Source organism: Triturus cristatus, chromosome 7 (assembly GCF_964204655.1).
Source record: "Triturus cristatus chromosome 7, aTriCri1.1, whole genome shotgun sequence".
NCBI lineage: Eukaryota > Metazoa > Chordata > Amphibia > Caudata > Salamandridae > Triturus > Triturus cristatus.
This window is the reverse complement of record NC_140590.1, coordinates 1320218627-1320244684: the sequence shown is the minus strand read 5'-3', so window position 1 is coordinate 1320244684 and position 26058 is coordinate 1320218627. Positions and strand designations below refer to the sequence as shown.

Below are 26058 nucleotides of genomic sequence, written 5' to 3'. Positions count from 1 at the left end.
TATGCAGCTATATTATGTATGTGCTCAGGCGCATTATGCCTATTATTGTCTAAAGGCTCCACCGTATACACCACCTGTTGCAGTGGAGGCCACCGCTACCCACCCAATCCCCCTGTCGGATGTCCTCACCATCCAAACCCGTTAATGAGCATGACTTACCCCTGTGCTCCTGCTCTTTATTTTTTTCTCAGCCCCCTGACGTTCAAAGGAGGCAAGCGTATCAAGCACGGTGCCTCCCGTCCGCAGACTGGCCCTTTAACACGGAGGAAGAAGACGCAGACCACGCCCCAAGGGGAAGCGCTGTCCACGATCCTTGGCTCTTAAAACCGGAAGGGGCCGAACAGGAGGGAATCGACCGGAAGCAGGAATTTGCTGTGCCTGGAGTGAGCAAGGACCGACGCGGAGCTGTTACTAAAGGATGAGAGGAGGGTGCTGCGCCCCCGCCACGGCCCCGGAGGGTCGTGGCTACAACCGGTGCGTTCTTGTCTACACTAACTTAGACGCTGGGAGGGGGTACGGGGATCCACTGAGAAGGCGGAACCTCGGGGAGGGTCAAGTTAAAACAAACGGGCCGTTCAATCCCATACCCCCCGGGCAGACCAGCTTTGTTTCCTAGTGTCGGGACCTTCCCTGCCCCTCACGCTTTTCGGGTGCGTTTCCCCTCACCCCCATCCCTTTACAATTGTAGAGTGCGTGCTCTGCCTTAAACTGGTTTCCTTTTCCCTTCTAAGTGTCGAGTCTGGGAGGAAAACAGGAAGGAGAAGGAACTGAGGAGAAGAGGAGGAGAAGTGAAGAATCCCCTATCGAAGACTCCGTTACCTATGGGAACCCACTCGTTTGGCCTGTACTTAAAACTACTGCCTCTATAATAAAAATCCATAAGCATTGCCTATGCAGTCCTGTCTCATGAGTGACCCCGCAAAGTGTGACACCCCCTAAAAGCAATGGTTGTGAATAACGCTACAGTTCTTGAAAGGGACGAAATAGACACAGTGAAATGTACATTTCAAGCATGGCAGGACCTGGGACGTCGGGCCAACAAGTTGCCACTGTATGCACCGGCGATGCCTCTAGTACATCATATGGATATATCGGTGACTGGCGAGGTGGGATTCCTTAGAATGATGCATGCCGCTGGGGTGCACACTGTGGGGGATATATATCCAGGTGGTCAGTTTCTGCAACTAAATGACTTTGTGGGTGATAGGGAAAATGTAGTGATGCTGACATTTATTTACAGCAGATTGCGGGCCGTGTTTTAAAATCGTTGTATCCCAGTTTCCCAGTGGAGCCACCGACCCTAGCAACTCTACAATCTCTGTATACTGCGCAGAACACCATAAAGCTAGTTTCACGCTTATATGCAGCCTCCCAACGTGATGAGGTGCCAATAGCTGCAGCCTCGCTAGCAAAATGGAATGCCATCCTATCACAACCGCTGACGGCAGAGGAGTGGGAATTGAGTTGCCGCCTAACGGGCCAATTTGCTGCAAATGGTAATCTTAAATAGATTAACTATAAATATATCCATCAGGTATATTATACCCCTGTACAACTGTATAAATATGGATTGCGAGATTCTCATTGTTGTAGGAGCTGTGGAGCTGATAATGCAGATCTAGCCTGGGCTTGTGCAAAAGTGGCGGCTTTTTGGGTTGAGGTCACAACTGCGTTATCAACTATGGTGAGTAAGGTAGTCGACTGTACTACGAAGATTTGCTTGTTGGGACATGTCCTGCATATTAAGTCTGTGAGCCGCAAGCTTTTGGCACTGGCGCTGCAGTTGGCGAAGCGCAGGATCTCACTGCACTGGGATGGCCGCCCAGCACCTAAATTAGTACGTTGGCTGCAAGACATTACATACTGTCGTGATCAACTCGCGTGTTAAGCGGAGGACCTCCCCTGTGCGTCCCGTCCATGGGACATCTGGGCCCCCTTTACTGCTTACCTGCTGGCTAACACTGCTAATTAATGACACTCTTGCTTTATACTCATGTGGCTGTCTTGAACAATGATACACTTGGAAATTATTACCATCTTCATTTTGTGTACACTTGTGATAACTGGCTCTTCTGTATTCTGTACGACATGTAATGATATCTATACTGGTTTTGTTCTATGAAAACTTCAATAAACAGAATTGAGAAGAAAAAAAAAATCCAGAAGACTGGAATTGTAAGTCGTTTACTTACCTGTGAAATTGCGTTCTCGTTTTCCTTCCATAGGTTAACATTGAACTGCTTGAAAAATGCACTGTGTCCACTTATTATACTGAAAAACTATGACATTTCAAAATGTGTTTTACTGCAACAAAGTTTCTTTGGTTCCAAGTAATAAACATACAGAAAGTAATATTTTTAAAAACAATTGGTCTCGGATTTAGTCATTGAGTGTGTGTAATTACTTCTTGCCTGAATGTGTACAACAAATGCTTAACACAGCTCTCTGATCAGCCTAATTGCTTGCCTACACTACCACAAAAGATAGCATTATCTACTTTAGCCCCTGTACAACCTTTGGGGATTCACTAGACTCTGTGCACACTAGGATTCAGGATTCAAAGATTTTTTATTTGGCCAAAAAAGGCCATAAAACACACAAGTTAAAACAATTATACCAAAGACACATATAAAATACAAAAAGCTTTTTTAAAAAAAGCTGTAAATACATAGCAGATCAGTTTACAGGAATAAAAAATGTCTAAGACTTTTTATACAAAAAAACAAAACTCACTATAAAAAATGGGAATACAGAAAAGGGCTCAGGATGTAAAAATCAGCAGATAAAGTGCAAGTGTGGCAGTGCGTTGGCATGATCTAGAAGCAAAAGGTTCAAGCCCTACAATATTCCTTCATGAAATAAACTCTTAATAATTCCCATGGGACTGACTTCAGATTCAAACTTACTGGACCATGAGCTGCTTCTTCCTGAGTCTTAATGCTCCCGAAAAAAAAAAAAGACTTGCAATCCTGAAGCTAACCATAGGAGAGGAAAGCATTTGTAAATACAATAATACAGGCCTTACTTGAACAAAATGGCCAGACCTAAGCAGCGGAAGGAAACATTTTTCTACAAAATGCCATAAAATTCACACAAAAACAGAACATGCAGGGTGTTTTGGCCAGAGAAATTGTCACACAGCCTTTGCTTTAAGGCACCTGGCTTCGAGAAGCCCTTGGGAAAGGCTAGTAACCAGTGTATCAAGTCAAATCTAAATCTGGTTAACAAGAAGCGATGGTGAACATTTTTAGAAGTGACAAATAGGGCTGAACCCCAAGCTTGAGCTCAGTGTAAAATATTTTCTCACTGAGGGCTTTTAAAGTTCCTAACCTTGCTGCCTAGCAGAAACAGATGTTTAATGTTCCTAATGTCACTAAGGCGTACAGGCCTGGGGTTCGTATACAAATCAGGGAAAACTAACCGCCTCATCTGCTCCATGATGTATCATAACCAAGGAATATGCAGAGCCCCCTCAAGTGCAGTACAATCCGCTATTACAAGTTGATTTAAAGTGGGAGCTGGACTTCACCAGATTCTCATTAAGGGCGCAACTGCAATAAGATCTGAAATATATCCCAGGCCAAGCTCTTTGTGCATTATGATGGCAGGGGTTCAGGCGGGACAACATGGAGTCTATGCACACTATACTCTGGTATAGTACATACAGAGCCAGCTTCCTATAACCGTTTAACATAACTCGCCTACATCCATAGGCCGGCTAGGGCATAGAGAAATCGGGGATGGTGGTAAGAGGAAGGGAATGTAGTGGGGGGCACAGGTATGTTAGGAAAGAAGAGATCATGGAAAAGGAAAACATGGGGGGGGTGAGTAGATAGATGCTCTCACAAAGCAAAGTATTGCTTTTCATCTCCTGAATCCACTATAGGGTGAGGACTACGCTGTATCGGTTGTGTCTGCTGTGAGGAGTACACGTAAATACGTAGGGCAGGAAAGTTCTTGTAAAGTTGTGGATAGGAATATCAAACATGGGCACCATGTTTTCCCGAACCTGGGAACTATGTGCTCCAGAAAGGCTGTTGGCTTCTCTATGCTTAGTAGGTCCCAAAGCTTGTGTAGCCAATCTGTGTGTGTGGGCACTAAGTTTGTGTTCTATTGGGATAGCAGGACCTGTTTTGCTGCACAGAGCCATAGGGTAATGGCTCTTCCTCTTGGAGATCTAAGCAGATATGTCAATGCATCGGGCAGACCTAGGAGGATGTAACTTTGAAAATGGGGTAAGCCAGTATGAAATATCTGATCAGTATCTGCAAGTATGTCGGCCCAGTAGCCGTGTACTTTGGGTCAGTGCCACAGCAGATAAGATAGGGTTTTTACAATGGTGCTAGCAGTGGCCGTCACCTCCCTCCCCCTTTTCCAAATGCACACTTGCCTATAATACCAATAGTGGGCAACCTTAAGAAGAGTCTCCATTCCTGAGGTGCTGCAGGTTGAAGTATGGGCACTCCATAGGATGTGAGATCATTCGTTGTCCGAGAACGCCTGTTCCCTTTGTGTGGGGGCGGACGAAACTATGGCATGAGGGATAGTGTTTGGGAAAGTGTAGATGTCCGAGAGGATATTTTGATTGTCGCGCCTAGAGAGAAGCCACCTCTCAAAGAGTGTAAGTGGTCTACTTGTATGTGGGTGTACCGACGGACGAGTCAGCCATTGACTAAGTGCTGTGTTGTGCCAGGGCTCAGAGTTGTGCAGTTCAAAGTTCTCCTGTATTTGAGAAAAGTCTAGTAGTCCCTGGACATCAAATAAGTCTCCTATTTGCTTGCAGTTGGCTTCTTTCCAGTGGAAAAAGGATGTATATGGTAGTGCCAGAGGGAAATCTGGATTCCCTAAGATTGGTGAAAGCAGGGAGATGGGAGTGGGGAGCTGTTTAGACTAAGTTTGTCCCATGTCCCCACCGTGGCCCTGACCACTGGGGAGATGTATACCGCGGGCAGTGTTTCCAAGGGAGCCATGGAATTTTTCTAATATGTACGCCCTCTACAGCCTGATCTAAAAAGCACCAGTGTTTCTCTGTAGCCGGGCGCTGCCACTCCCACTAAGAACCTCCGTTATGGCGCTTGGTAATAGCGTATCAGGGGTGGGATTCTAAATCCTCTCCCTGCCATTGGTAAGCATGATCTTTCCCTGGCTATCCTAGGGCTCTTGCCTCTCCAGATGAGTTTCACTAAGCTACTGAAGTTTTTGTAGGGCGTGAGTTTGGTGTCTGCATAAGATACAGGATCTTGGGGAGAACGAACATTTTAATGATTTTTTAAAATTATTTTTTTAACTATCATTTCAAACAAAAAGTGGTTGTTAACATATTTGTCACTTCACATTTGCAGCTAGGTCACACAGTAAAACAAAATGCTAATAGGTTCACTTACTACAACCGTTGTTTTTGTATAGCATGCAGAACTGTAAAGGGTAAGAGGTAATTTGCAATGTCTAGGTTACACACACCAGCAGCCTGTAGGCAATCTTATAACAGATGGGCAAGTCCGTTCATCTCCCCCACTGGACACTTGGTGACAAATTAGGCTACATCTGTGGTTAAGTATGTGGTATAGAGTGGCGGATGTTGGACTGTAGATTTGTGATCCTACAGATGCAGTGTGATACACTGGCCAATTAAGTGGGGTCTTGAGATTGTGTATGACTGGTCTCTGGAGGCGCGTGAGCAGCTCCTATGTTCCGTGTATTGGCCCATGTCACAAATGGGGCCCATATGTCCTTGGGCCTAGATGCCATTGGCATCTGGTCCCAGCATGCAGTGAGCATCTACTGGCAGTATGTAATGTCGTGTATCCATGTGTCCTCTTTGGGTGTACTTCGCGATCCCCAATGTATTGCAATGCGACGTTTAGCTAGGAGAAGCATCATGGCAGACAGACAACCAGTGCCTGGCGGTGCCCCAGCCACATGCCCTAGTAGGACCATCAGTAGAGTGCAGTCCAGTCGGAAGCCGGTAACCTCATGGATAATATCAAATACCTCAACCCAGTATTGCGAATTGGGACGGCATAGCCATGCCAGGTGCAGAAAGGACGCCTGTGTGTCAGCACATCTCCAGCACTGAGTATCTGGCCTCAGGCCCATTTTATGTAACTGCACAGGTGTACGGTATAGTCTGTGTAAGTACTTTAAAATGAATTAGCCTCAACTTGTAATTGGGAGATAGATATTTAAGTTGAGCGCAGCAGTAGGCCCATTGTTCCTCAGTGGAAGGTGGGTCTAAGTCTGCAGTCCAAGACTCCAGAGTGCTCGGTGTAATGATCGGTGAAGTGCGTTGTGTAGTGTTGTAGATGTGTGTGACCAGTTTCTTGGGTGATGGATTTACTAGCATTCCCTTCAACGTAGCTAGCGGTGGTGGTGCAGAGTGGAAGGAGACGTGTATTTGCTTACAGTTTGCCTTGAGTTGGTAGTAAAGGAATAGTTCTAGAATAGGAAAGCGTGTGCCTTCTAGGTGCTGCGTACTGGCAAGAAACACATTATCTGGATAGAGGTCAGCAAAGGAGGTTAGTCCCATCTGACGGGCTCGGTGAATGGAGCCGGCATCTTGTAGAGGGGGTAAGCTAGGGTGGAATGCCAATGGCACAGACGGGGCGTATAGTAATGGGACCTTCGCATGTCTTCTGAGACCCTCCCAAGCCCAGCGCAGCATCTCCACTGTATTTATCTCTGCATTTGGTCTTTTGTAAGTGTGGTATATAGCAGCTGGTAGCGGGGCAGGAAAGGTGTCATCCTTCTCGACCACAACATGGGGCTTAAATGGAGTGGGGTGGGTCCAGTAGTGGAGGTATTGTACTTGTGCACTCAGAGCATAGAGCTCGAAGTCTGACACCCCGAGGCCTCCCTGAGCCAATGGTAGCATCAAGACCTCCCATGCAATATGCGGTTGTTTCCCCGCCCAGACGTGGGACACGAGAAGAGAGCACAAACGCTTGAAAAAGGCCTGTGCGAGAGGGTTGGGGATGTTGACGAACAGATAAAGGAATTTGGGTAGAATTATCATTTTAGCAATTGCTATCCGGCCAGGGACAGCGACATTTGAACCCATATGGCCAAGTTACTTTCTAGCCAGGTTATGAGCCGAACGTAGTTCAAACTCCAGATCTCCTGCATCTACCTGCATAGCCAGATCCCCAAGTTCTTGACCGCCCCATTCGCCCAGGTAAAGGGAAAGTCCAAATTTAGCGCAATTGGGGCCTGTTAGAGTGAGGAGTGTCGATTTGGCCCAGTTAACCTGTATGCCCGACATGCCTCCGAATAAGAGGATTTCGCGTAGCACTGGGTTCAGATTAATCTCTGGATCGCGTATGTATAACTTGATATCATCTGCATATGTTGAAATAATCAGTCCCCTCTCCGAGAGGCCAAGTCCTCTAGCCGAGTGATATTAGAACATTCTGGCAGCGAGGGGCTCCATTGCTATCGCAAACAACAGGGGGGAAAGGGGACACCCCTGCCTGGTGCCACACAATATATGGAACGGGTCTGATAGCAGGCCGTTAACCTTGAGTCTGGCAGTTGGGCTGGTGTAAAGTAGTTGATTAAGCTTCAAGAAATTAGCACTTATGCCAATCCTGGGAAGTATGGTAAATGGGAACGGCCATTCAAGGGAGTCAAATGCTTTGGTTGCGTCTAAGAACGCAGAGAGAGCAGGCAGATTCGGGTCAAGTTGATGTAGGATTGAGAAGAAGGTACGTAAGTTATGCGAAGTGGACCAGCCCGGGATGAAGCCGGATTGGTCTGGTCTGGCGACAGTCGGGAGCAGTGGTTGCAATCTATTGGCTGAGCAGTTTGCTCAGTATCTTAGTGTCTTTGTTGATAAGTGAGAGCGGGCGGTAGGAGTCGCACTTGTTTGCCGGTTTGTCCGGATTTACTATTGTGATTATTACAGCCTCATGCATCGTTGGGGGAAGAAGGCCGCGATTTCTGATATACGTCAGCAAATAGGGAGCGGGTTCCGCTGCACACACTTTATAGAATGAGGCCGGTAGTCCGTCCAATCCAGGCGCTTTGTCTCCCAGCAGGCCATTGATTACTTGGGTGATATCTTCTGCTGTGAATGGCTCGTCTAGGTATTGCTGGTGGGAATCGCTGAGCCAGACCAACTCAATAGAGTCAAAGTCAGCTTGCAGCTCAGGGTTAGGGCTGTCTGGTGTCGCTGTGTAAAGGGAATTGTAAAATTGTCTCAATCTATCTAGTGTGGCCGACTGCCCCCGGACTGGATTGGAATCCTTATCTAGAAGTTTGGTGACATGGCAGGAATTGTGGTGATGTTTCAGTGTATCGGCTAAAGCTCTGCCTAGAGGATCCCCTTCCCCATATCTGTGAACTCTAGCATGTTTACCCAGTAAATTTGTTTCACGATTTGCTTCCTCGTCGTATTAGGAGATTTTAGCATGGATAGTGGCTAAGTGGACTGGTGACTCCGCTAGGTGTATCTCACTCTCTATCCTTTCTAAAGTTGACCTGATAGATTTTAATACCCCAGATTGTTTTGCTATGCAAGTGGCACGAATGACTCACTTGAAGGCTCCCACAGTGTGGAGGGTGAGTCTACGGATCTTTAATTTATTGCAAAATATTGCAGGAGTTCTTCGCATACCTCTTCCTTGAATATTGTGTTGTGTAATGCATGCGGTGGCAGGCGCCAGCTAAAAGCGCGCGGTGCAGTTAGTGGTATGTTCCAGGTAAGCTACACTGCCGCGTGGTCAGAGTGCGTGGTATGTGTTTGGTGCTAATGGTCCAGGAGGCTATGTCCTGTGAAATTAACCAATAGTCGAGTCTAGACGATGCGTTGTGACAAAAAGAGCTGCACGTTCCCTCTATGGTGTCCGGGTGCCAGGAGCGCCAGATGTCCACCATCCCATATTCCTGCCCTATGGAGTTGAGCACGTGTGAGGTCTTAGGGTGTAATTGTCGGGAGGTCCCTACCCGGTCCAGAGAGTCCTGCATGACTGCATTGAAATCACCACCCCAGGCTACCGTGTCTCCACCCAGGAGAGTGATCTTGGACCAAATGGTTTCAAATAACGTTGGGTCATCTACATTGGGCCCATAAACAGCAGCTAGAGTCATTGAAGTCATGTTCAGAGTACCTTGTAGGAGGACAAAACGGCCTTCAGGGTCAAGGACCAAATTGGTGTTAGTCCAGCCAACTTTTCGCCAGATCAGGATAGCAGTTCCTCTGGCATAATTGGAATAAACTGCTGAGTGAATCTCGCCCCAGTATCTGTTGTGTAGCTTAGTATTGGTCGCGCATTGGAGGTGGGTTTCTTGCAGGAAGCGTATGTCAATTTTATTTCTGATCAGATAGGCGTGAACAAGTCTCACCTTTCCGTAATTGTTTAATCCGCGAATGTTCCATTTTAGAAATGTTAAAATTGACATTTGTAGTGATCGGAAGAGAGATACGTGTGCCCCAGGTACGCTGTTGGTCGTGTGCTAATATATAGGCGTCTGACACCGTGAAACAAACCGGACAGATGTGTAGAGCAGAGTGAGCAATTGTTCAGAGTGCATGGTGCAGTAAATAGGTTTAGCGGCGTGATAGTGACCTTAACCCCTTTACCGCGGCGCTCCATTGAGTGGGCGGGCCGCGTCGGCCCTTGGACGTGCCCAGCACTACCGAGGTAGTGCTCGCGACGGCCATTGGCCGATGGACGCACTTAACGGGTTAAGAACGCGAGTTAACTGAAGTGATACCCACCCCTCCACCCACACCAACCCCCCAACTAGGTTGAGAATTCCTTCCCCACCCCAACAGACCCGTGGAAGAAACAAACATTAAGAACCGTGGCAGATCTTCTTGTGGGGGCATGGGGTACTGGCAAACTTCCCTGCGTAGATTGCAGGGTGGCCGGGTTGACTAGAATCGACACAGGAATCATACATTGATAGGTGACAATGGCACCTTAAGTGTGGCACTAAACGGGACCGTATTACAATTGCATTGTGAACAATTAATAATGGTACAACAAAGTGCAGGGGGAGCGCCATAAGACAGCCAAACAAAATCCCGTTGTTAATTATTGTCACTGAGTCTGTCCGGCACTTCAGCCTGTTGGGATGCCCGTGGCAGCTGCTTTCTAGAGCAAATGTGTTTTGCGAACTTAAGAGCAGATTTGGAGTCTATGAAAAAGTGTGCTTCGCCATCATACGAGATTTTCAATTTTCAATTTTGCTGGGTAGAGCATGGCGTATGGAATTTCAGAACTCTGTAACAAGCGTTTGTTGGGGAGGACTTCTTTGTGTGTGGCCTGAACCAGAGGGGTGAAGTACGTGGATAGGTCCTTGTTCTCTGGCCGATTTTAGTATCAGGTCTAAGCCGCGGTAGTATAATAACCGCGATATTATGGGACTAGGCGTGCCTTCGACATGTGGCTTAGGTCCAAGTGATCTGTGCGCACGCTCCACCACAAAAACCGTAGATAGTGCAGTCGGAAAAAGGTCTCGCAACAGGTCTTCTATATAGGGTTCCATCTTTGGTATGGCGGTAGTCTCTGGTATTCCGGCTATGCGAAGGTTGTTGCACCGGGAGCACGCCTCTGAGTCCTCATTTTTGGCCTTGATCAGTGTGAGGACTCGTTCCATGTTGAGGAGGTGTTTTTTGGAGTCAACCTGGTATTCATGTGCCTCCATCGCGCGGTTGTCCAGGGCGTCCAGCCTGGTCTCATGTAAGTCAACTTGGCTCTTAACCATGTCCAACCTGGAGGTAAGCACGTCTAATTTGGTGTTCATGGATCTTAAATTAGAGCGGCCTTGCGGCATAATAGCGCGCAGGTCGTCGTTCTGCTTATCGTTACCTTGAATTAGTTCAGTCTCTGGTTCCGAACTGGTGTCTCCTGTTGTGGTGTGGTACTTGTTTTCTAATGGCAGTTTGGACTGCTTAGTGTAGTTTTTCCCCATGGTGAGGGTAGAGCGGGTTGTTTGAGCACAGAGCCAAGCTCACCACCTGCTCCGCCGCGTCGTCGCAGCCTCCACGTATCTGACCGGTCACAGAGTGCACGTGTTCAACTACAGTTTGAGCACAGCAGTAGATGTGCCTGGATTGCAAAGGCACCAGGGGGGACGAGAGTCGGCAACCAAGGTCCAACCAGGGGGGTGACTGTTGCGCAGCGGCCCCAGCAACAACGGAGGACCAAGCTGTTTGGGACCGCCACACTCCACACCGTCCCGCACTCGCTCCCACCCCTCTGCGTTATGCCTCTGGGCCCACAGAGTCGCACACAAGCTCGCAGCGAGCAGGGGTCTCCCACCAGCAGGGGTCCTCCTCCAGCAGGGGAAGGCTATAATGCGATACCCCAGTGCAGAGGGAGGCCCCACCTGCCCGCGCAGCAACGAGCAGCTCTCTAGGCACAAGGCCTACTCAGATAGTCATAGGTCATTCGTGCCTTGTCCGGGCAGGCACAGCTAGAGGCGTTTGCATCTTCCTACCGGTCTCTGCTGTATATGCTTGCCACTGCAGGCGTGGCCACACACGTGACCCCCACTTTACCACTGCAGGCGCTGTTATGGTCAGGAAGGCGTGAGTGGTCTTGCTCCCTAGGGCATCCGCTTCCTTGGCCCCACGCAATCTCCCGGCCTCAGCTTCTAGTCTGTCTCGTCAGGGCAGAGCGCCAGCAGGGGGAGGCTACCACAGTAGTCCGGCCAGGTACTTAACGTATTTTCTGCAGTGCTCAGCGCCGTTGGGCTGCGAGGTCAATTCATGCACCGTCTCGGAGCGCACCAATAGATAGGGGTGGCCAGGAGATGGCGGCGCTATTGTGCGGTCCAGGGGCACGGTGAGCGCAGAGTTGCGAGGAGCCGTCCCGTGCTCCACAGCGGCATCCCAGCCACGCATCTGACCACGATGTCGTCGCCGATTGTAACCTCCGCCCTGGGCTACAGATCACCTCAAGAAAGGGATAAGCGTGTCCCTCGCAGTGTGTAGAGTCAGACTCAGTGTAAGGATGCACGATTACCCTGTGGTGGGAAGAATTTTGCAGGATACTGAGCCCAGGCGGCCATCTTGCTGCACGGCCAAGCCACGTTCCGACATTTTTATGGTTGCCATTCTCCCGAGCTATGGGTCCCCATGCCAGGACTGAACCATGGCGCGGGCAGTGTCTAGCAAGGATGCACAGTTCTGCTCCACTGTATTCTCTGGGGTGGTAAACAGTTGAATTCCCAGGTACGGAATTCCTGGAGTTGCCCACGGGAAAAGGGCCTCTAGATGAGCTTGTTCACCTGTAGGAATAGTAAGGTGAGGCTGGGATTTATGTTCGTTCGTTTCAAACCTGGATGCCTTGCCAAATAGTTCAAGTTCCTCCAGCAACATGGACAATGGCTGGCGAGGCTTGGTGATCGCTAGAAGCACATTGTCTGCATAGTGTCATTTTGTGCGTTTGACTGTCCATAATGATGCCCTCTATGAGGGGATGCCATCTAATTCGCTCCACCATAGGATCCATGCAGAGAGAACAAAAGCGGTGACAGAGGGCACCCCTGCCTCATCCCCCCGAGAGATGGGGAATGAGCGAGAAAGCAACCCGTTAACCCGTACCGATGTAGGGGGCCCGAGTAGCTAGACCACACCCATTGACATAAACGGGGGCCCAGTCGCGCCACCTCTAGCACAGATCAAAGGGGCCAGTGTACTCGATCAAATGCTTTCTCAGCGTCTATCAATATCAAAAGGGTGGGCACCCGAGAACAGGCGGTCTTGTGTTTGAGGTGAAATAAGCGCTTAATATTACCACCACAGCTGCACCCTGGGATGAATCTGGATCCATCAATCCAGGCTTGTATGGTCAGACAGGTGGCTAGAATGCCAGTTAAAATGTTTGCGTCAACATTCAACAAAGATAGAGGGCGTTAAGAAGCACAATATACAGGATTTTTCCTGGGTTTGGGTATAACTTTGATCATAGCCAACTTCATGCTATCTGTAAGGAAGTCTTACGTGCTAAAAGAATTTTATAGCCTGGTCAGTATCCGGGCTAATTGTGTAGCAATTTGTTTTGTAAAAAGCGGCAGCAAACCCGGCTTGGCCCGGTGCTTTATCCAGTTTGAGTATCCCTGTAACCCCGAGGACTTCCTCTACTGTAATATCTTTGTTGAAGAAATGTGCCTCTCCCTAGTGAAGTTTGGTCAGGGGTGTCTGCGCTATGTAAGAAGTAATGTTTTTAGGTAGAAGCGATTTGGCTGCATAAAGCTCAGCGTAGAAGGGTTCAAATTCCGTCGCATTCCCTGCATCATGACTCACGGTGTGATTGGTTGGATCTCTGGTTTCCGAGACCCACTGGCATTGTGTCTGTGGATGCAGCTGGTGGGCAAGGAGCGGCCTGACATTGTTGCCCTCACTTAGTATTTGTTTGGGGCACAGCAGAGCATGGTCCATTGCGTCCATCTCCAAGGCCATGAGTTGCTTCCTAGCTAGTGTCAACTGTCTCCGTGTCTTATGTGAGCCTGTTTGCCTGTGGGACTCTTCCAGAGTCCTTTCCTGAGCCTCCAGTGTGGAGCGCTTGTCCTTCCTGTCTTTAAGCTTTGCAGTTACTGCTGTATAGGCCCTGCTAACCACCGCCTTATACGCATCCCATTGTAATGCCACCCAGGTATGGGGATTATTGTTCCTGGCGAGATAGCCTTGAATTACACCCTGGATTTCTTCAACTGAAGGTTTATAGGCCATTAACTTATGGTTGAATCTCCATGTACCAATCACAAGCTACTCCTACCCACAATCAGGGGATTGTGGGCCTACCCACAATCAGGGGATTGTGGGCAGGTGTAGCTTGTGATTGGTACATGGTCTGAGAGTGCTGCCACTCCTATGTCTGTGACTACTTGCAGAAGGGTGGTGGTGACCAAGAAATAGTCTATCCCGGCGTAGGTCTGCTGTGCAGCGGAAAATAAGGAGTTGCCCTTTGTAGTAGGGTTTTGGATCTGCCATATATCTACCAGGCTCGCCTCTCTGAGTCACTGAACACCCTGGGGGGGTGTATGCCCCTGCCAAGCCTGCCTGCTGGATCAAGCAGTTCGAAAGGGCATCAGGTAACAGGTTGAAGTCTGTCCCAATCAATATATTGGCATTGGAGAGGCAAAGACCCTCCCAATTGTTTGTGAATAAAGGATTCTTGATGGTCTTTAGGGGCGTATTAACAGACTATTGTCAGACCATGGTTGTGCTCGGAAAGCCTTAGAGAAAGTAGACAACCTGTAATTTCTGAGAGTACTTCGAGCACCTCCCCCTGAAAATGGGTGGCCAAGCGAATTTCCACTTGCCTTCTGTGCGATCCAGAGGAGAAGTAATGCCTGTCAAATCATTTCGATTTCAGGCGACCCCAGTCATGTCTGAGAAGGGGTTTCCTGTAGGAGACAAACATTGCATTGGGAGGATTTTAGCATTGACAAGAGTGCCAAATGTTTAGCCGGAGCATTTTGTACCAGGGTATTGAGGCTAAGTACTTTTATCATTGGCACAACGTAGAGGGTAGGCCAAGTTATCCTTGTTGGGGATCATCTGTTTAGTAGTGTCCGCGTGTATGCGTCTCCTCTGAGTAGTAGATTATGAGCTGGATGAGTATGCAAGCTCTGAGCGTCTTGGGTAGGAAACAAACTGGGGTTGTCAACTACTCCAACCTGTGGAGAGCGATGGATCGTAGAATTAGGGTCCATGTCACTGGCGAAGTTTGTTGCAAAAGAGAAAGAGCTAGCAGGAGCCCAGCCGCACCCAGAGGAGCAGTGTAAGATCATGATGAGTGGTGAAGTTCACCCTTCAGCCCTGAAGTCGAGGGTTCTAAATTTGGGGCTGCAGGTCTTGTGTGTCGAAGGACGTACCGCTGGTATTATGGAATCTGTTCTGCAGGGAAACAGCAGATCACCAGCTCACACTGCGGTTGAGCCCGGAGAGGACTCGCTACAGTTGAGCTGCTGCAGCACGGCAGAGCGCTCACTAGAACTCTACGCTGCAGATAGTTTGCTCATCTTCTTGCGGGTCCTGGGACCAGATCGTCATGTCATGGAGGGCGACGGTGAGGGGGAGAATGCTGGTGTTGTGATGCTGCAGGTTCCAGTTATCATGGCCTCTGGGTGGTGGGGTGCTCACGAAGTGCGCCACAGCCGCCCTCAGTTAACAAGGGGGGATTTCCACTGGGCACCTCTCTCTCAGTATACGATCAGTTAAGACTCGGGCCTGGCCTCAGAAGGGGCATATGGCCGCACCAACCCCAGGGCTCAGCAGTAGTTAGTCTCCCCACCCGGTTCAGCTGGGCTCTCAGTACACTCCTGCTACAGCACTGGTTGCAGATCGTCTCAGAGCCCGGCAAGGGGTTAGCAGGCCCCAGACAGGCTCACCTCCACAGCGATTAATTTGGGCGCCAAGACCACCGGGGTGCTTATTGCTCTGAAAGATCAAGTGCCCCGCGCCGTCAGTGGAGTGGCCAGGGCAGCCTTCACACTCTCCTGGGCACTGTCATTCAGTCCCGCGGCTGCGGGATTGTTATGGTGTCCCTGTGCAGCGCATGGCCCGACAGGTGCAGCGGAACCCCACAATTCCGCTCCCAAACTGGCGCCATCTTGGACACGCCCCCTAAAACAAAATCTTAAACCTTGTTTATCTTAGTTTACAAATAGGCAGTTGGTATAAGTGTACAGGCAAACATTTTACCCATGGTTTTAGGTCACATTATCTAATTGTACTATTATAATTAATAATTTATTATTTCTATACATTAAAATACATTTTATTATTGTTCAAGCAATTAATAGCTTGTATGCCATTTCAAACTAAAATTATAATTCATAATAAAGTCTGCTTTATAAGTGCACGCATTTTTGATTGGAAATGTTTAACGTGGTGGAAAAACTGTATGATATTTCATTAATCTAAGAAAGTCTGTAAATCGTTTGTGCTGGTTGTTGATATAGTTTACTTCCTTGTTCCCTATGTTATTCCTGCAGCTCTGTTGGTTTCTGTGTAGTGTCTTGCTGGACTTCACGTAATTAATGCTTTTTCATGTGGTTTTTTGATTTTGGATTTACATCGTAGCTCTTAATACAGATACTGCAGCAGGACTCCTGATGCGTAGCATTCACTTGGTAACACAAAGACTGAACTCGCAGTGGAGACAGGATATGAGTATATCGTTGGCAGCACTGGAGCTTCTGTCTGGATTGGCAAAGGTCAGCTTTTTCATTGTTGTGGTTGATTCTTGATTTGATCTGAAATGTTACTGCACATGGAGGCCACTTAATGATCATGTCTGCATTGCCTCCACTCAATCTTTCAATTTTATGAGCGACAGTAAGTCACATTACTGTACTCTCCGCATAGTGCTGACTGAAACTTGGATGGATTCCAATATTTTTAGGCCTTGTTCTGCTGTTACTGTTTAAAACCAGTTTATAATCCAATTAAATTAGTTGCATTTCCTGGTGGGTTCCTGCTGTGCCCAATTAATGCTAATCCGGTCGCTCAGTACCTGTATTTCCCCGCTGTGAGAAGACTGGACACGGTTTTACTTGCTGGAAAATCAGTCTGGTAAAATCTCATGAGGCTGAGGCTGCAAGCATCCTTTTCCATGCATGAGAGAGCATACAACATTCCCCCAAGCACAGCCCACAAAATCTGCTGTACTTGATGCCGTATAAACCTCCCGCATTCTCCCCTTCTATTTACTATCTACCTAGAGCAGCTGGTAATTTGAAGTGGATTTTGTTTAGCCGAATGAGGGCACAGCAAGCACATTTTGACCTGGTAAATCTGTGTCTGCATATTATTCCCCTTCCGGGGGACACAAATTCCTTACACCCGGATTTATGTGCGCGGATACTTGGTCACCGCATATTAATCTGGCTTCTTTGTAATGTGGCTTCTGATGGATACTTCTGACCGCAGGTTCCACACTTTGTGAACACCCCCAGGTGCCAGACTCAATCCAGAGATTTTTCTCATGATTGAATCTATCTGGCAGCAGGTTACGTCATGCAGCTTTGCATCAACTTTACACCGCCTGGAAGTGGTGACAGAAAATCATAAATATGCCAACCTTGCAGACTGTCATCAGTTTCTTTCTTTCTGAGCCTTTGCACTCATATCTGAAGCTCGCTCCCTCAACTTTTTCTCATCTGGTTGACAATTTATTTCCTCAACATTTCCTACAGTCTGCAAGGAAAGCTGTCCCCTGCCAAAACTACAGGGTTTAAACCATATAGGGACTGTCACAAACAGATGTCTATGACGGATCCTTACCAGGTATGTCTCTGCCACCTCAGGTCTTCAAATGTCTTGCGTGGACTGTGCCCAGATGAATCGACTGCACCGTCAAGCTGCAGGTCACAAAACATTGTCAGAAGGTGTGCATGTGCAGGTCGAGGGCATGGATCTTTTTCCATTCTTGAGGCCATTACATCAAAATATCCCATACACTGTCGTCTGGTACGAAACAGAAGTCTAAGCATGATTCCCCCACGCCATGGCACTCACCTACAGAAGTCACTTGGATGTCAACGCACCCCTCAGTCTTGGTCCTGATCTCCTACAACAGAACCTATTTGACAGCTCATACCGATGTAACTCAAATTCTGGGTCCATGGACTGCTCTGCAGCAAGTAGGGGCTTCTTAAAAAGCCAATCATCTTTGGCACTCATTTGGTAACCTTTGGTGTGCCTTTGGGCCCCAAGGATCTGAGGAGGCCTCCATGCAGGCTACCATCAGCGGATCCCTTCTAAACACCCACTGCACCTCCTTATTCCACTGTGGGGGTCTGCCCCGATACGCTACCAGACTGAAAATCAGATGCTTTGATCCACGCTGGTCCGTGCTGCTATGACAAAGGCATTGATGCCGCTCACAGCGGAGGAAACACCAATCATCTTATTGAACTCTGAAGAAAACACAAGATGGCATCCACTGAAGCCGCACTCTCCACAACTGCTTCCAACCTCATTCTGAGTAGAACAGACGACTGCCACTCCCTAAGATACTCCATGTTCATTTTTCCTCCAACTCCAAACACCGTAAGCATGCTGATATTGGAGATGACTGGGATGATTCATCCTATTACGATGCGAACAGTCCTTCTATAGACCGGGAGGACACTAGTGACTGGACCATACCACCGGACACTGGGTTGAACTTTTTCCTCTAGCCCTTCCATAGAGGAATCAGGTTATTTTGCTGTGGTGGTCAGTCAGGCTGCAGATGTTTCAGACCTAAAACAGCCGTCTATTAAAGTAAGACTAATGTCCCGACAGTGGTCCTACAACCTGGAGAGACTTCTACAGAACCACTTTTCCCTTTTAATGAAACCTGGATTGACATATCCATCAGCACATGGGTCAACCTTGGTCTTTCTTAGCAGTGGATAGACAAGTCGCCTGAAGGCATATACCTGCCTCTGGTGACCGTCCCTTCCTTATATAGCACCCTATGCCTGAAAGCTTGGTGGTCCTGGCATCAAAACTCAAGGGGGCATACAGGATGAGTTTGTTTTTGTCAGCCATCCTCTCTCAGTAAATGCAAGTTTCCTCCTGGGACGATACTTGTGTACGAAATGGTCAGCAAGATCTTCCAGACAGTTCCTGTTGAATACCATGTCCACCTTGTGCAGATCATTCAAGCTGGTCAAGGTTCTGCCAAGTATGTCATCTATTCTCGGCTGGACACCACTGACTGAGCAAGGCAGTCGTACCAGTGTGGTTCTTTGACACCATGCGAGGATGAGATCCATGCTATTTTATGATACGGTCTCTAAGCAGATCAGGAAAGCACTTTAGAGGTGGCTTGGCGCTGAGACAATGTTCCGGTCCACCTTCACAGCAACTGAGCCCCTAGCTATTTCGAGGCTGTGGTCTGAGAACAGGCAGACAAATTCAATGTCCTTAGGTACAACTAACTGCTCAGTCTCTTACTCCTCCCGCCACCAAGCTGCTTTAACTTGCTCTTGGTGGCACATGGCCACCCTTTTGGGGGTAGGTATTAACTTCGCAGGTGGAAAAGCATCATTTCTGACAGATGGATGCTTAAAATACTCCAGCAATGACATGCCCTACCAGTCTTTTCTAGATTGACTGCATAGTCCACCCACATCAGAGTGGCTGTCAGTGGACCATTTTTCTATTTTGTGGCAGGAGGGTGAAAGCACTTTTGAACAAAGGAATTAAAGAGAAGGCGTATGAAAAATAAGGTCTGGGTATTACTCCATCTATTTCCTGGTGTCGAAGAAGGATGGAACCCTTTGTCCTATTTTAGATCTCTACCCTCTCAATTTCTTTCTGAAAAAAGACAAGTTCAAGATGCTCACACAGCCCCAACTTTATCTGCCATTGATCCAGAAGACCGGATGGTAGCTTTGGACGTGCATTTTCCATTCTCTGCACTCTTCTTCTACCTCACCAGTAACCCCCATGTGTTCATGAAAGTGATAGCGTGGTTGCAGGTGGTTGTTTCAGCACATCTTTAGAGGTTGGGGATACCAGTATTCCCCTCCCGACTAGCTATTGGAGGCGAGCTGGCACAGTCTGCCATAGACCACCTCAAGATAATGACAGACCTCTTAATATCTTTGGCATTCTCTGACAGCATGCCAAAGTCACACCAGATACTCCCTTTTTGGGGGATACGGTGCACTTTCAGGCCTTCCCTTCAGATCGAGTCCAGGACATTTGGGCTATAATCGTGATGTTTCATCCACAGTCCTAGGTCTCAGTGACTTTGGCTCTGAGGCATCTTGGTCTCCTGCATTCTGCTTGTTGACTACCCCAGATAGCACATTGCAGGCTCTTCAGTGGGATCTTAAGTCTCAGTAGGTTCAGCACTAGATTTCTTCCAGATTTCCGAAGAGTCCACCAAAGACTTGCAGTGGACCAGTGACAGACTCCAATTCCTAGCTGAGGTGGTGACATATGCATTACTGTTGGATAAGGGAGATCACCTGGGGGAGGTGAAGAGAATAGGACTCTGGATTCCACGGGAGAGCTGTGGACCATTCATCTGACTTTGAAGGCCTTCCTGTGTCAAACAACCTATTACCTGCCCTCTTGGGTGCAGGTCGGGAGAAATCCACCAAAAAGCAGACCTCCAGTGTCACATCCAGCTGCCTTCCCAGGGTGTCCCCAGATGTTGAACTATTTGTTCTCAATAAGTAATTACCACTGGGCGTTATCGGACAATGTGCAAGAAAGTCACCAACAGTGATCCAAATTTCAGGCACAGCCTTGGGTCACTCCTAAAAATGTCTATTTTCCCAGAAGATATGTATATTTGGTGCAAAATATTGAGTTGTTTAAATCTTAGTCTGATGTTCTGTAACACTTTTTAAGTGTAGGTAATATCCAGTCCCATTCCTTGTATTCAATCTCATTGCCCAGGTCTGCCTCCCATTGTTCCTTAGCCTTAGTCCAATCTCTCTGCACCATCCAATTAAATACCCTGTAGAACCAAGTGTAGGACGCTGGCTCGGCATATACTATACCCAAAGTAAGGGATAGTGTGCACATAGTCCAGTGGATCCCCAGAAGCTTTAAAGAGGCTAAAGTAGATCATACCTTACTCTCTTTTGTGGTAGTGTGGTTGAGCAGTTAGGTTTATGAGAGGGTTGAGTGAAGAATTTGTTGTACAGTCAAGAAATGAGGCACACACTCCATGACTAACTCCAAATCCAATGTTTGTATAAAAACTATTACTTTGTTAATTTTATTTCAGAACCAAGAACTCCGTTGCAGGTCAGTACCAAGTTAAAAATAGCAATACTTCCAGATACAGTAGGAATGTGTTGCAAATAGCAATACGAATACTTTATAGTAGTATTAGAAATACTTTGTGGTGTTAATCAACAGTAGCAATACTTAGCATTGCAGAAAACAAACACTTAATGCATATAGTAAGAAATAGACTCTAATCCTATGGAAGGAAAAAAGTAATGCACATTAACAGGTAAGTACACAACTTACAATCACAGTCTTCAGGAGTTTGGACCAGCACAGGGCAGGGTTCAACGGTACACCAAATCTGCAGCGGCACAGGGGCTGCTGGGTGCAGAGGTCAAAGGTGGTGCCCCAAGCCCAATGTTAGTCTGCGGAGACTGGGGGTGATTGAAGTTGAACGGTTTGCTGGTAAGAACTCACTGTTCTCTTCCAGGGGATCCTCATCAATAGGCATAAGCGCTGAATATTCCCACTCATGAACGGGGGCCCCGGAAATCTATAAAAAATTATATATGAAAACATATATATATATACATATTACCTACTGGCAGTCGCCAGTAGGTAGTTATAGTTAGGACCTATTATCCATAGGAAATCCGCAACATTCTATTTGGAATAACTTTGGCACCGGTTGACGAATCTTCGCGAAATGTTCAAACCTCGTGGGGCGCTCTGGTCCGCTCCTATCCTGAAAGTCTCGGGGTGATTCGTCAAGTGGGGGCCGAGACAAAAGGGGAGTCCCAAAATGTGTTTTCCCCATGCAATTTTTCATAGGAACTCTTAATCGCAGTTACAGCCTGAACTGCTGAACGGAATTACACCAAATTTGGCAAAAAGGTAGCCCTTGGTTCACACTCATGCCTTTTGGTTAAATGGTGTAAATCCGTTCAGTAGTTGCTGAGAAAATCGAAAGTAAAATCGTAGCTATATCTGGGCGGAGCCTAACCACAAATCTCATCGTGAGATCTGATTGGCTGTCAACACTTCATCCAAGAAGTGTTGGCAGCCATCTTGGGACCAATATACATGATAGCCCCTCATTAAAAAGCATTTCGGTTAATAGAAGGTTTTAAGACTTTAGTTACATTATAAAACATTTGTTGATGGCACCATACTCATTTTAGGAATTGTGGTGTGTTCTAAGGTGATTTTACCATGTGAAAAAGCATTCTGCTGGGATATCATGAATCATGTTTGAGAGAAAACTATTTTCTCATGCTTTTCCCACAGAGGTTTGGAAGGTGATCTATAAGCTAAACTGAGAGCATATTTTCTGTAAATTCACATTATCTTTCTCAGTCATGTGAGAATGAAGTCTGACATTCTCAGTAAAACATGTACATCCAACAAGGGCAGAGACTGTCAGTTGATTCCTTTGTGTTCTACTGCAGCTTCCCAGAGTGTTCTAAAGAACAACAAGAGCGCTAACAGTCCTACTTATGACAAACGTATGGCACACCTGAAGCCATCTTGATTGGAATAAAGTGGTAACTCTTAAAACATTTAATTTAAAAAGGAACATAATGAGGGGCTTCAATTTGCCATAGAAAGTATGATTAGTGCTGCAGAAAGAAAAATTAGGGCACATTTTGAGTGACTTCTCAAATCCTCTTCTATTTCATTAAGAAATTCTGACATGCAGAAAAACATGCACTTTCAATACCAGCAGCAGACTTCCCTGGTGAGCTGTAGCTTTACTACAGTGATCTAATGAGCAACTAGAGTGCTACCATTCTGAATTCATGGCAAATGTGTGACACATCTGAATGCCTTCTTGATGGAACCAATGTAAACAAGCACTGAAAATGCAATAGGTCTCACCCTCGTTTAAGTTAAAGTAATTCCTGTTTGCAATTAGGTGGCTTTTTAGCTTTGATTGTATTAGTGTTTTTCAAACTTTCATGTACATAACATGCATTTATATTTGTATTTATATAGATATGCATATTATATATGATTATATATGTTTATATGTGTGTGTGTGTGTGTGTGTATATATATATATATATATCACTGCTCCAACTGCACCTTGTGACAGCGCACTCTCTGGACGGGTGCTTTGAACGCGGAGGTGCATCCGCGTTTACATGTACGCGCTCACTCCCAATCACTTCAAGACTCGGAAAGCACTCTACGGGAACCTCCTGCAATATTCAAATTCTTTATTGCGTTGCAAGCATGAAAAACACGACGCGTTTCGGCTATGCCTTAGTCGAACATTCGACTAAGGCATAGCCGAAACGCGTCATGTTTTTCATGCGTGCAACGCAATAAAGAATTTGAATATTGCAGGAGGTTCCCGTAGAGTGCTTTCCGAGTCTTGAAGTGATTGGGAGTGAGCGCGTATATATATATATATATATATATAATGTTTCCATAATGTTGCCCAGAAATTGAGGATGCACTCCTTTCACAGGTAGGTAACAACCATTCTTTAATGAGCAAAGCGGCATTTCATCCTGATATTTTCAGTCCTCCGCCTAACATGTTTCAAAGCTTCTTCGCTTCTTCCTCAGAGGCAGGCACGAGCAGGCAGAAAGTTATTTGCTTAAACACAGTCACCTGCGTGGTCACTCATTTTATAGGACTCCAGTGTGCCTTTCTCAGTGGATTTCATTCACAGTGCACGCTGGGACATGTTGTTTAAAAATGTTATGCAAATTTTTACCTCCGGTGGGTCTGCCTGCATTCATGGTGATTACAGGACAATTTTACATTTTATATATATATATATTCAGTGAAAAAACCATAGGTTTCACACACGTTATAGTTAGGAATTAGCATTTAAAAAACCTTAGAAATTCAGTGAAAAAACCATAGGTTTCACACATGTTATAGTTAGCTGGACATTTTACTCGTAAAAAACCAATGAAATTCCCCCGTTATAGTTAGTTCAGCTAACTATAACTCGCGCGCCCGCAATGCACTGCTGATGACGTCACATATTACATCACTCATGACATGGTCAGTGACATCACTCATGACATCACTGATGACATCTCAAATGACATCACTGATGACATCACTGATGATGTCATCCATTGAATGTGTGTTTTTCTGAAAATTAAATATGTTTTATATATGTATATCTCAAGGTCGATGGAAGAATAAATGGGTATATTACTGTCTAAATGGATGATTTCTTTTTGAAAAATTGATTGTGTAACTGACTGATTAAGTGTATCATAGTGAATACATGGCTTAGTGAGTAATGTTTAAATATATAAATATCTGTATCAGTCTCTCACTTTGTGTATAAGTGGCTGCATGGGTTGGAGAGTAGCTACATGGGTGTCTATATAGGTTATTAGTTGGTTTTTTGAGTATCAGTATGAGTGTCTGCATGGTTCGGTGGGGGGTATGACGTAGTGCATAGGTGCATGAATGAGTGACTCACTGTTTGTATGTGTTGAACAGAGCATGTGTGCAGGACTGCATGGGTGGATGAGTGTGTGTATGGGTGTGTTAGTGAGGGAATGACTGTCTCAATAGTGTCTTTATGAGTGACTACATATGTTTAAAACTAGTATATGTGACTATTGGTTTATATATGTGAGTATATGTGAGAGTGAGAGATTGAAAGAGTTCCTGTATGAATAAGTATGTATTTCTATAAGTAATTGTTTAAAAGACTAAGTATGTGTAAGTTTCCGTAGAAGTAAGTGTGGTGGTGTGTGTATAACTGTATATGCAAGTAAATGTATGTTTGATTCTTTATTAGCATGAGTGACTGTGTGTGAGTAGCTCTATGGATGAGTGGCATTGTGTAACAGGATGTATAGGTGCATGAGTACATATGATAAGTGAGTACATGTATGAGTGACTGTATTGGACTGTTGGTGAATGAGTGGATGTGTATGTGGATCTTAGAATTACTGAAGAGGTTGTTGTAACTGTTATTGGTATGTCCATTGTTTTGTAAATTTTAGTCTCTATTTTTGAATGTGTGTATCAAAGGTTATATTGGGGGAAGAGGAGGTCTGCCACTCTATCACAAGGATGATGTCATCAGTGATGTCATCAGTGATGTCATCAGTGATGTCATTTGAGATGTCATCAGTGATGTCATGAGTGATGTCACTGACCATGTCATGAGTGATGTAATATGTGACGTCATCAGCAGTGCATTGCGGGCGCGCGAGTTATAGTTAGCTGAACTAACTATAACGGGGGAATTTCATTGTTTTTTTACGAGTAAAATGTCCAGCTAACTATAACATGTGTGAAACCTATGGTTTTTTCACTGAATTTCTAAGGTTTCTTAAATGCTAATTCCTAACTATAACGTGTGTGAAACCTATGGTTTTTTCACTGAATTTCTAAGGTTTTTTAAATGCTAATTCCTAACTATAACGTGTGTGAAACCCATGGTTTTTTCAGTGAATTTGCAAGGTTTTTTAAATGCTAATTTTTTTTTTTTCTTCTATTTTTTTAAACATTTTTATTTTAATGTTCTTACCTTTTATAAAGACTATGGTTAAATTTTTAAAATTCTTTAATATGTTTTTTTAATATATTTTTTAAAATAAACATGTAAAATTTATTTGCAGTACATTTTTTCTATTTTTTTTAATTATTTTTTTAGTACGCGTACCGTAAGCTTACGGTAAGCGTACGGTTTACGCAACGTCCGTAATTTATCTACGCTGCTTGCGTATAGTTACGCGAGTTGCGTAGCCGCGCGTACTCCGCGTGGGACGCGTGCGCGCGTACGCTACACGCGCACGTTACGCGGAAGTGTCGGGTAGTGACTGTTATGCGCATGCGCGCAAGCGCGTGTCTTTTTTACGCGCATGCGCACTTTTGCCGTAAGCGTACCGTAAGCGTACGGTAGGTCATGTGATCATGAACACAACTTTTGATTGGTTGAAACTACTTTCAGTTCTAGAACTCTCCTACACCACACCCATTCCTCTCATTTCTGCTTGTGATCCCTTAGGAGAAGGAGCTGGGTTGTCTTTGTGATACGATGGCAGAACAGCAGAGCTCTTCTGAGAGTGAGGCTAGCACTAGCAGCACTGTTTTGAGGCAGAGAGCGAGGAAACAAAAGCCCTCTTATGTATGGGATTATTTTACTTTTCCTGAAGGCCAGCAAAAGGTGAATGCACCCTTAGTAACTTGCAAGCTGTGTCAGCGTGTACTTTCAAGAGGTAATCCTGACAGGAAGTATTCCTTTGGGAATCATACCATGAAGAGACACCTCAAGGATGTACACAGAAGGACACATGGTCATCTTTTTGGAGGTAACTCTTCAGAAAGACAAGCAAGTACATCCACAGCAGCTCAGCCTGCACCATCATCTGCAGAGCTGACTCCTTCTTCTGCAGGTCAGGTGAGCCCTTCATCTGTGGGGGGAGCATCTC

The 26058-nt window shown here is 46.2% G+C and overlaps 1 protein-coding gene across 6 annotated transcripts in view; it reads left to right on the top strand.

Moving 5' to 3' along the window:
• RALGAPB (Ral GTPase activating protein non-catalytic subunit beta) overlaps nt 1-26058 on the top strand; it is a 2310294-nt gene that overhangs the window by 786990 nt on the left and 1497246 nt on the right. For 4 of the 6 annotated variants that reach the window (XM_085618929.1, XM_085618926.1, XM_085618930.1 and 1 more), the window contains exon 16: nt 16037-16170. In XM_085618929.1, coding sequence (XP_085475055.1) covers nt 16037-16170 — 134 coding nt within the window. The remainder of the gene's footprint in view (nt 1-16036; nt 16171-26058) is intronic. The other 2 variants (XM_085618931.1, XM_085618928.1) reach the window with 1 other exon arrangement.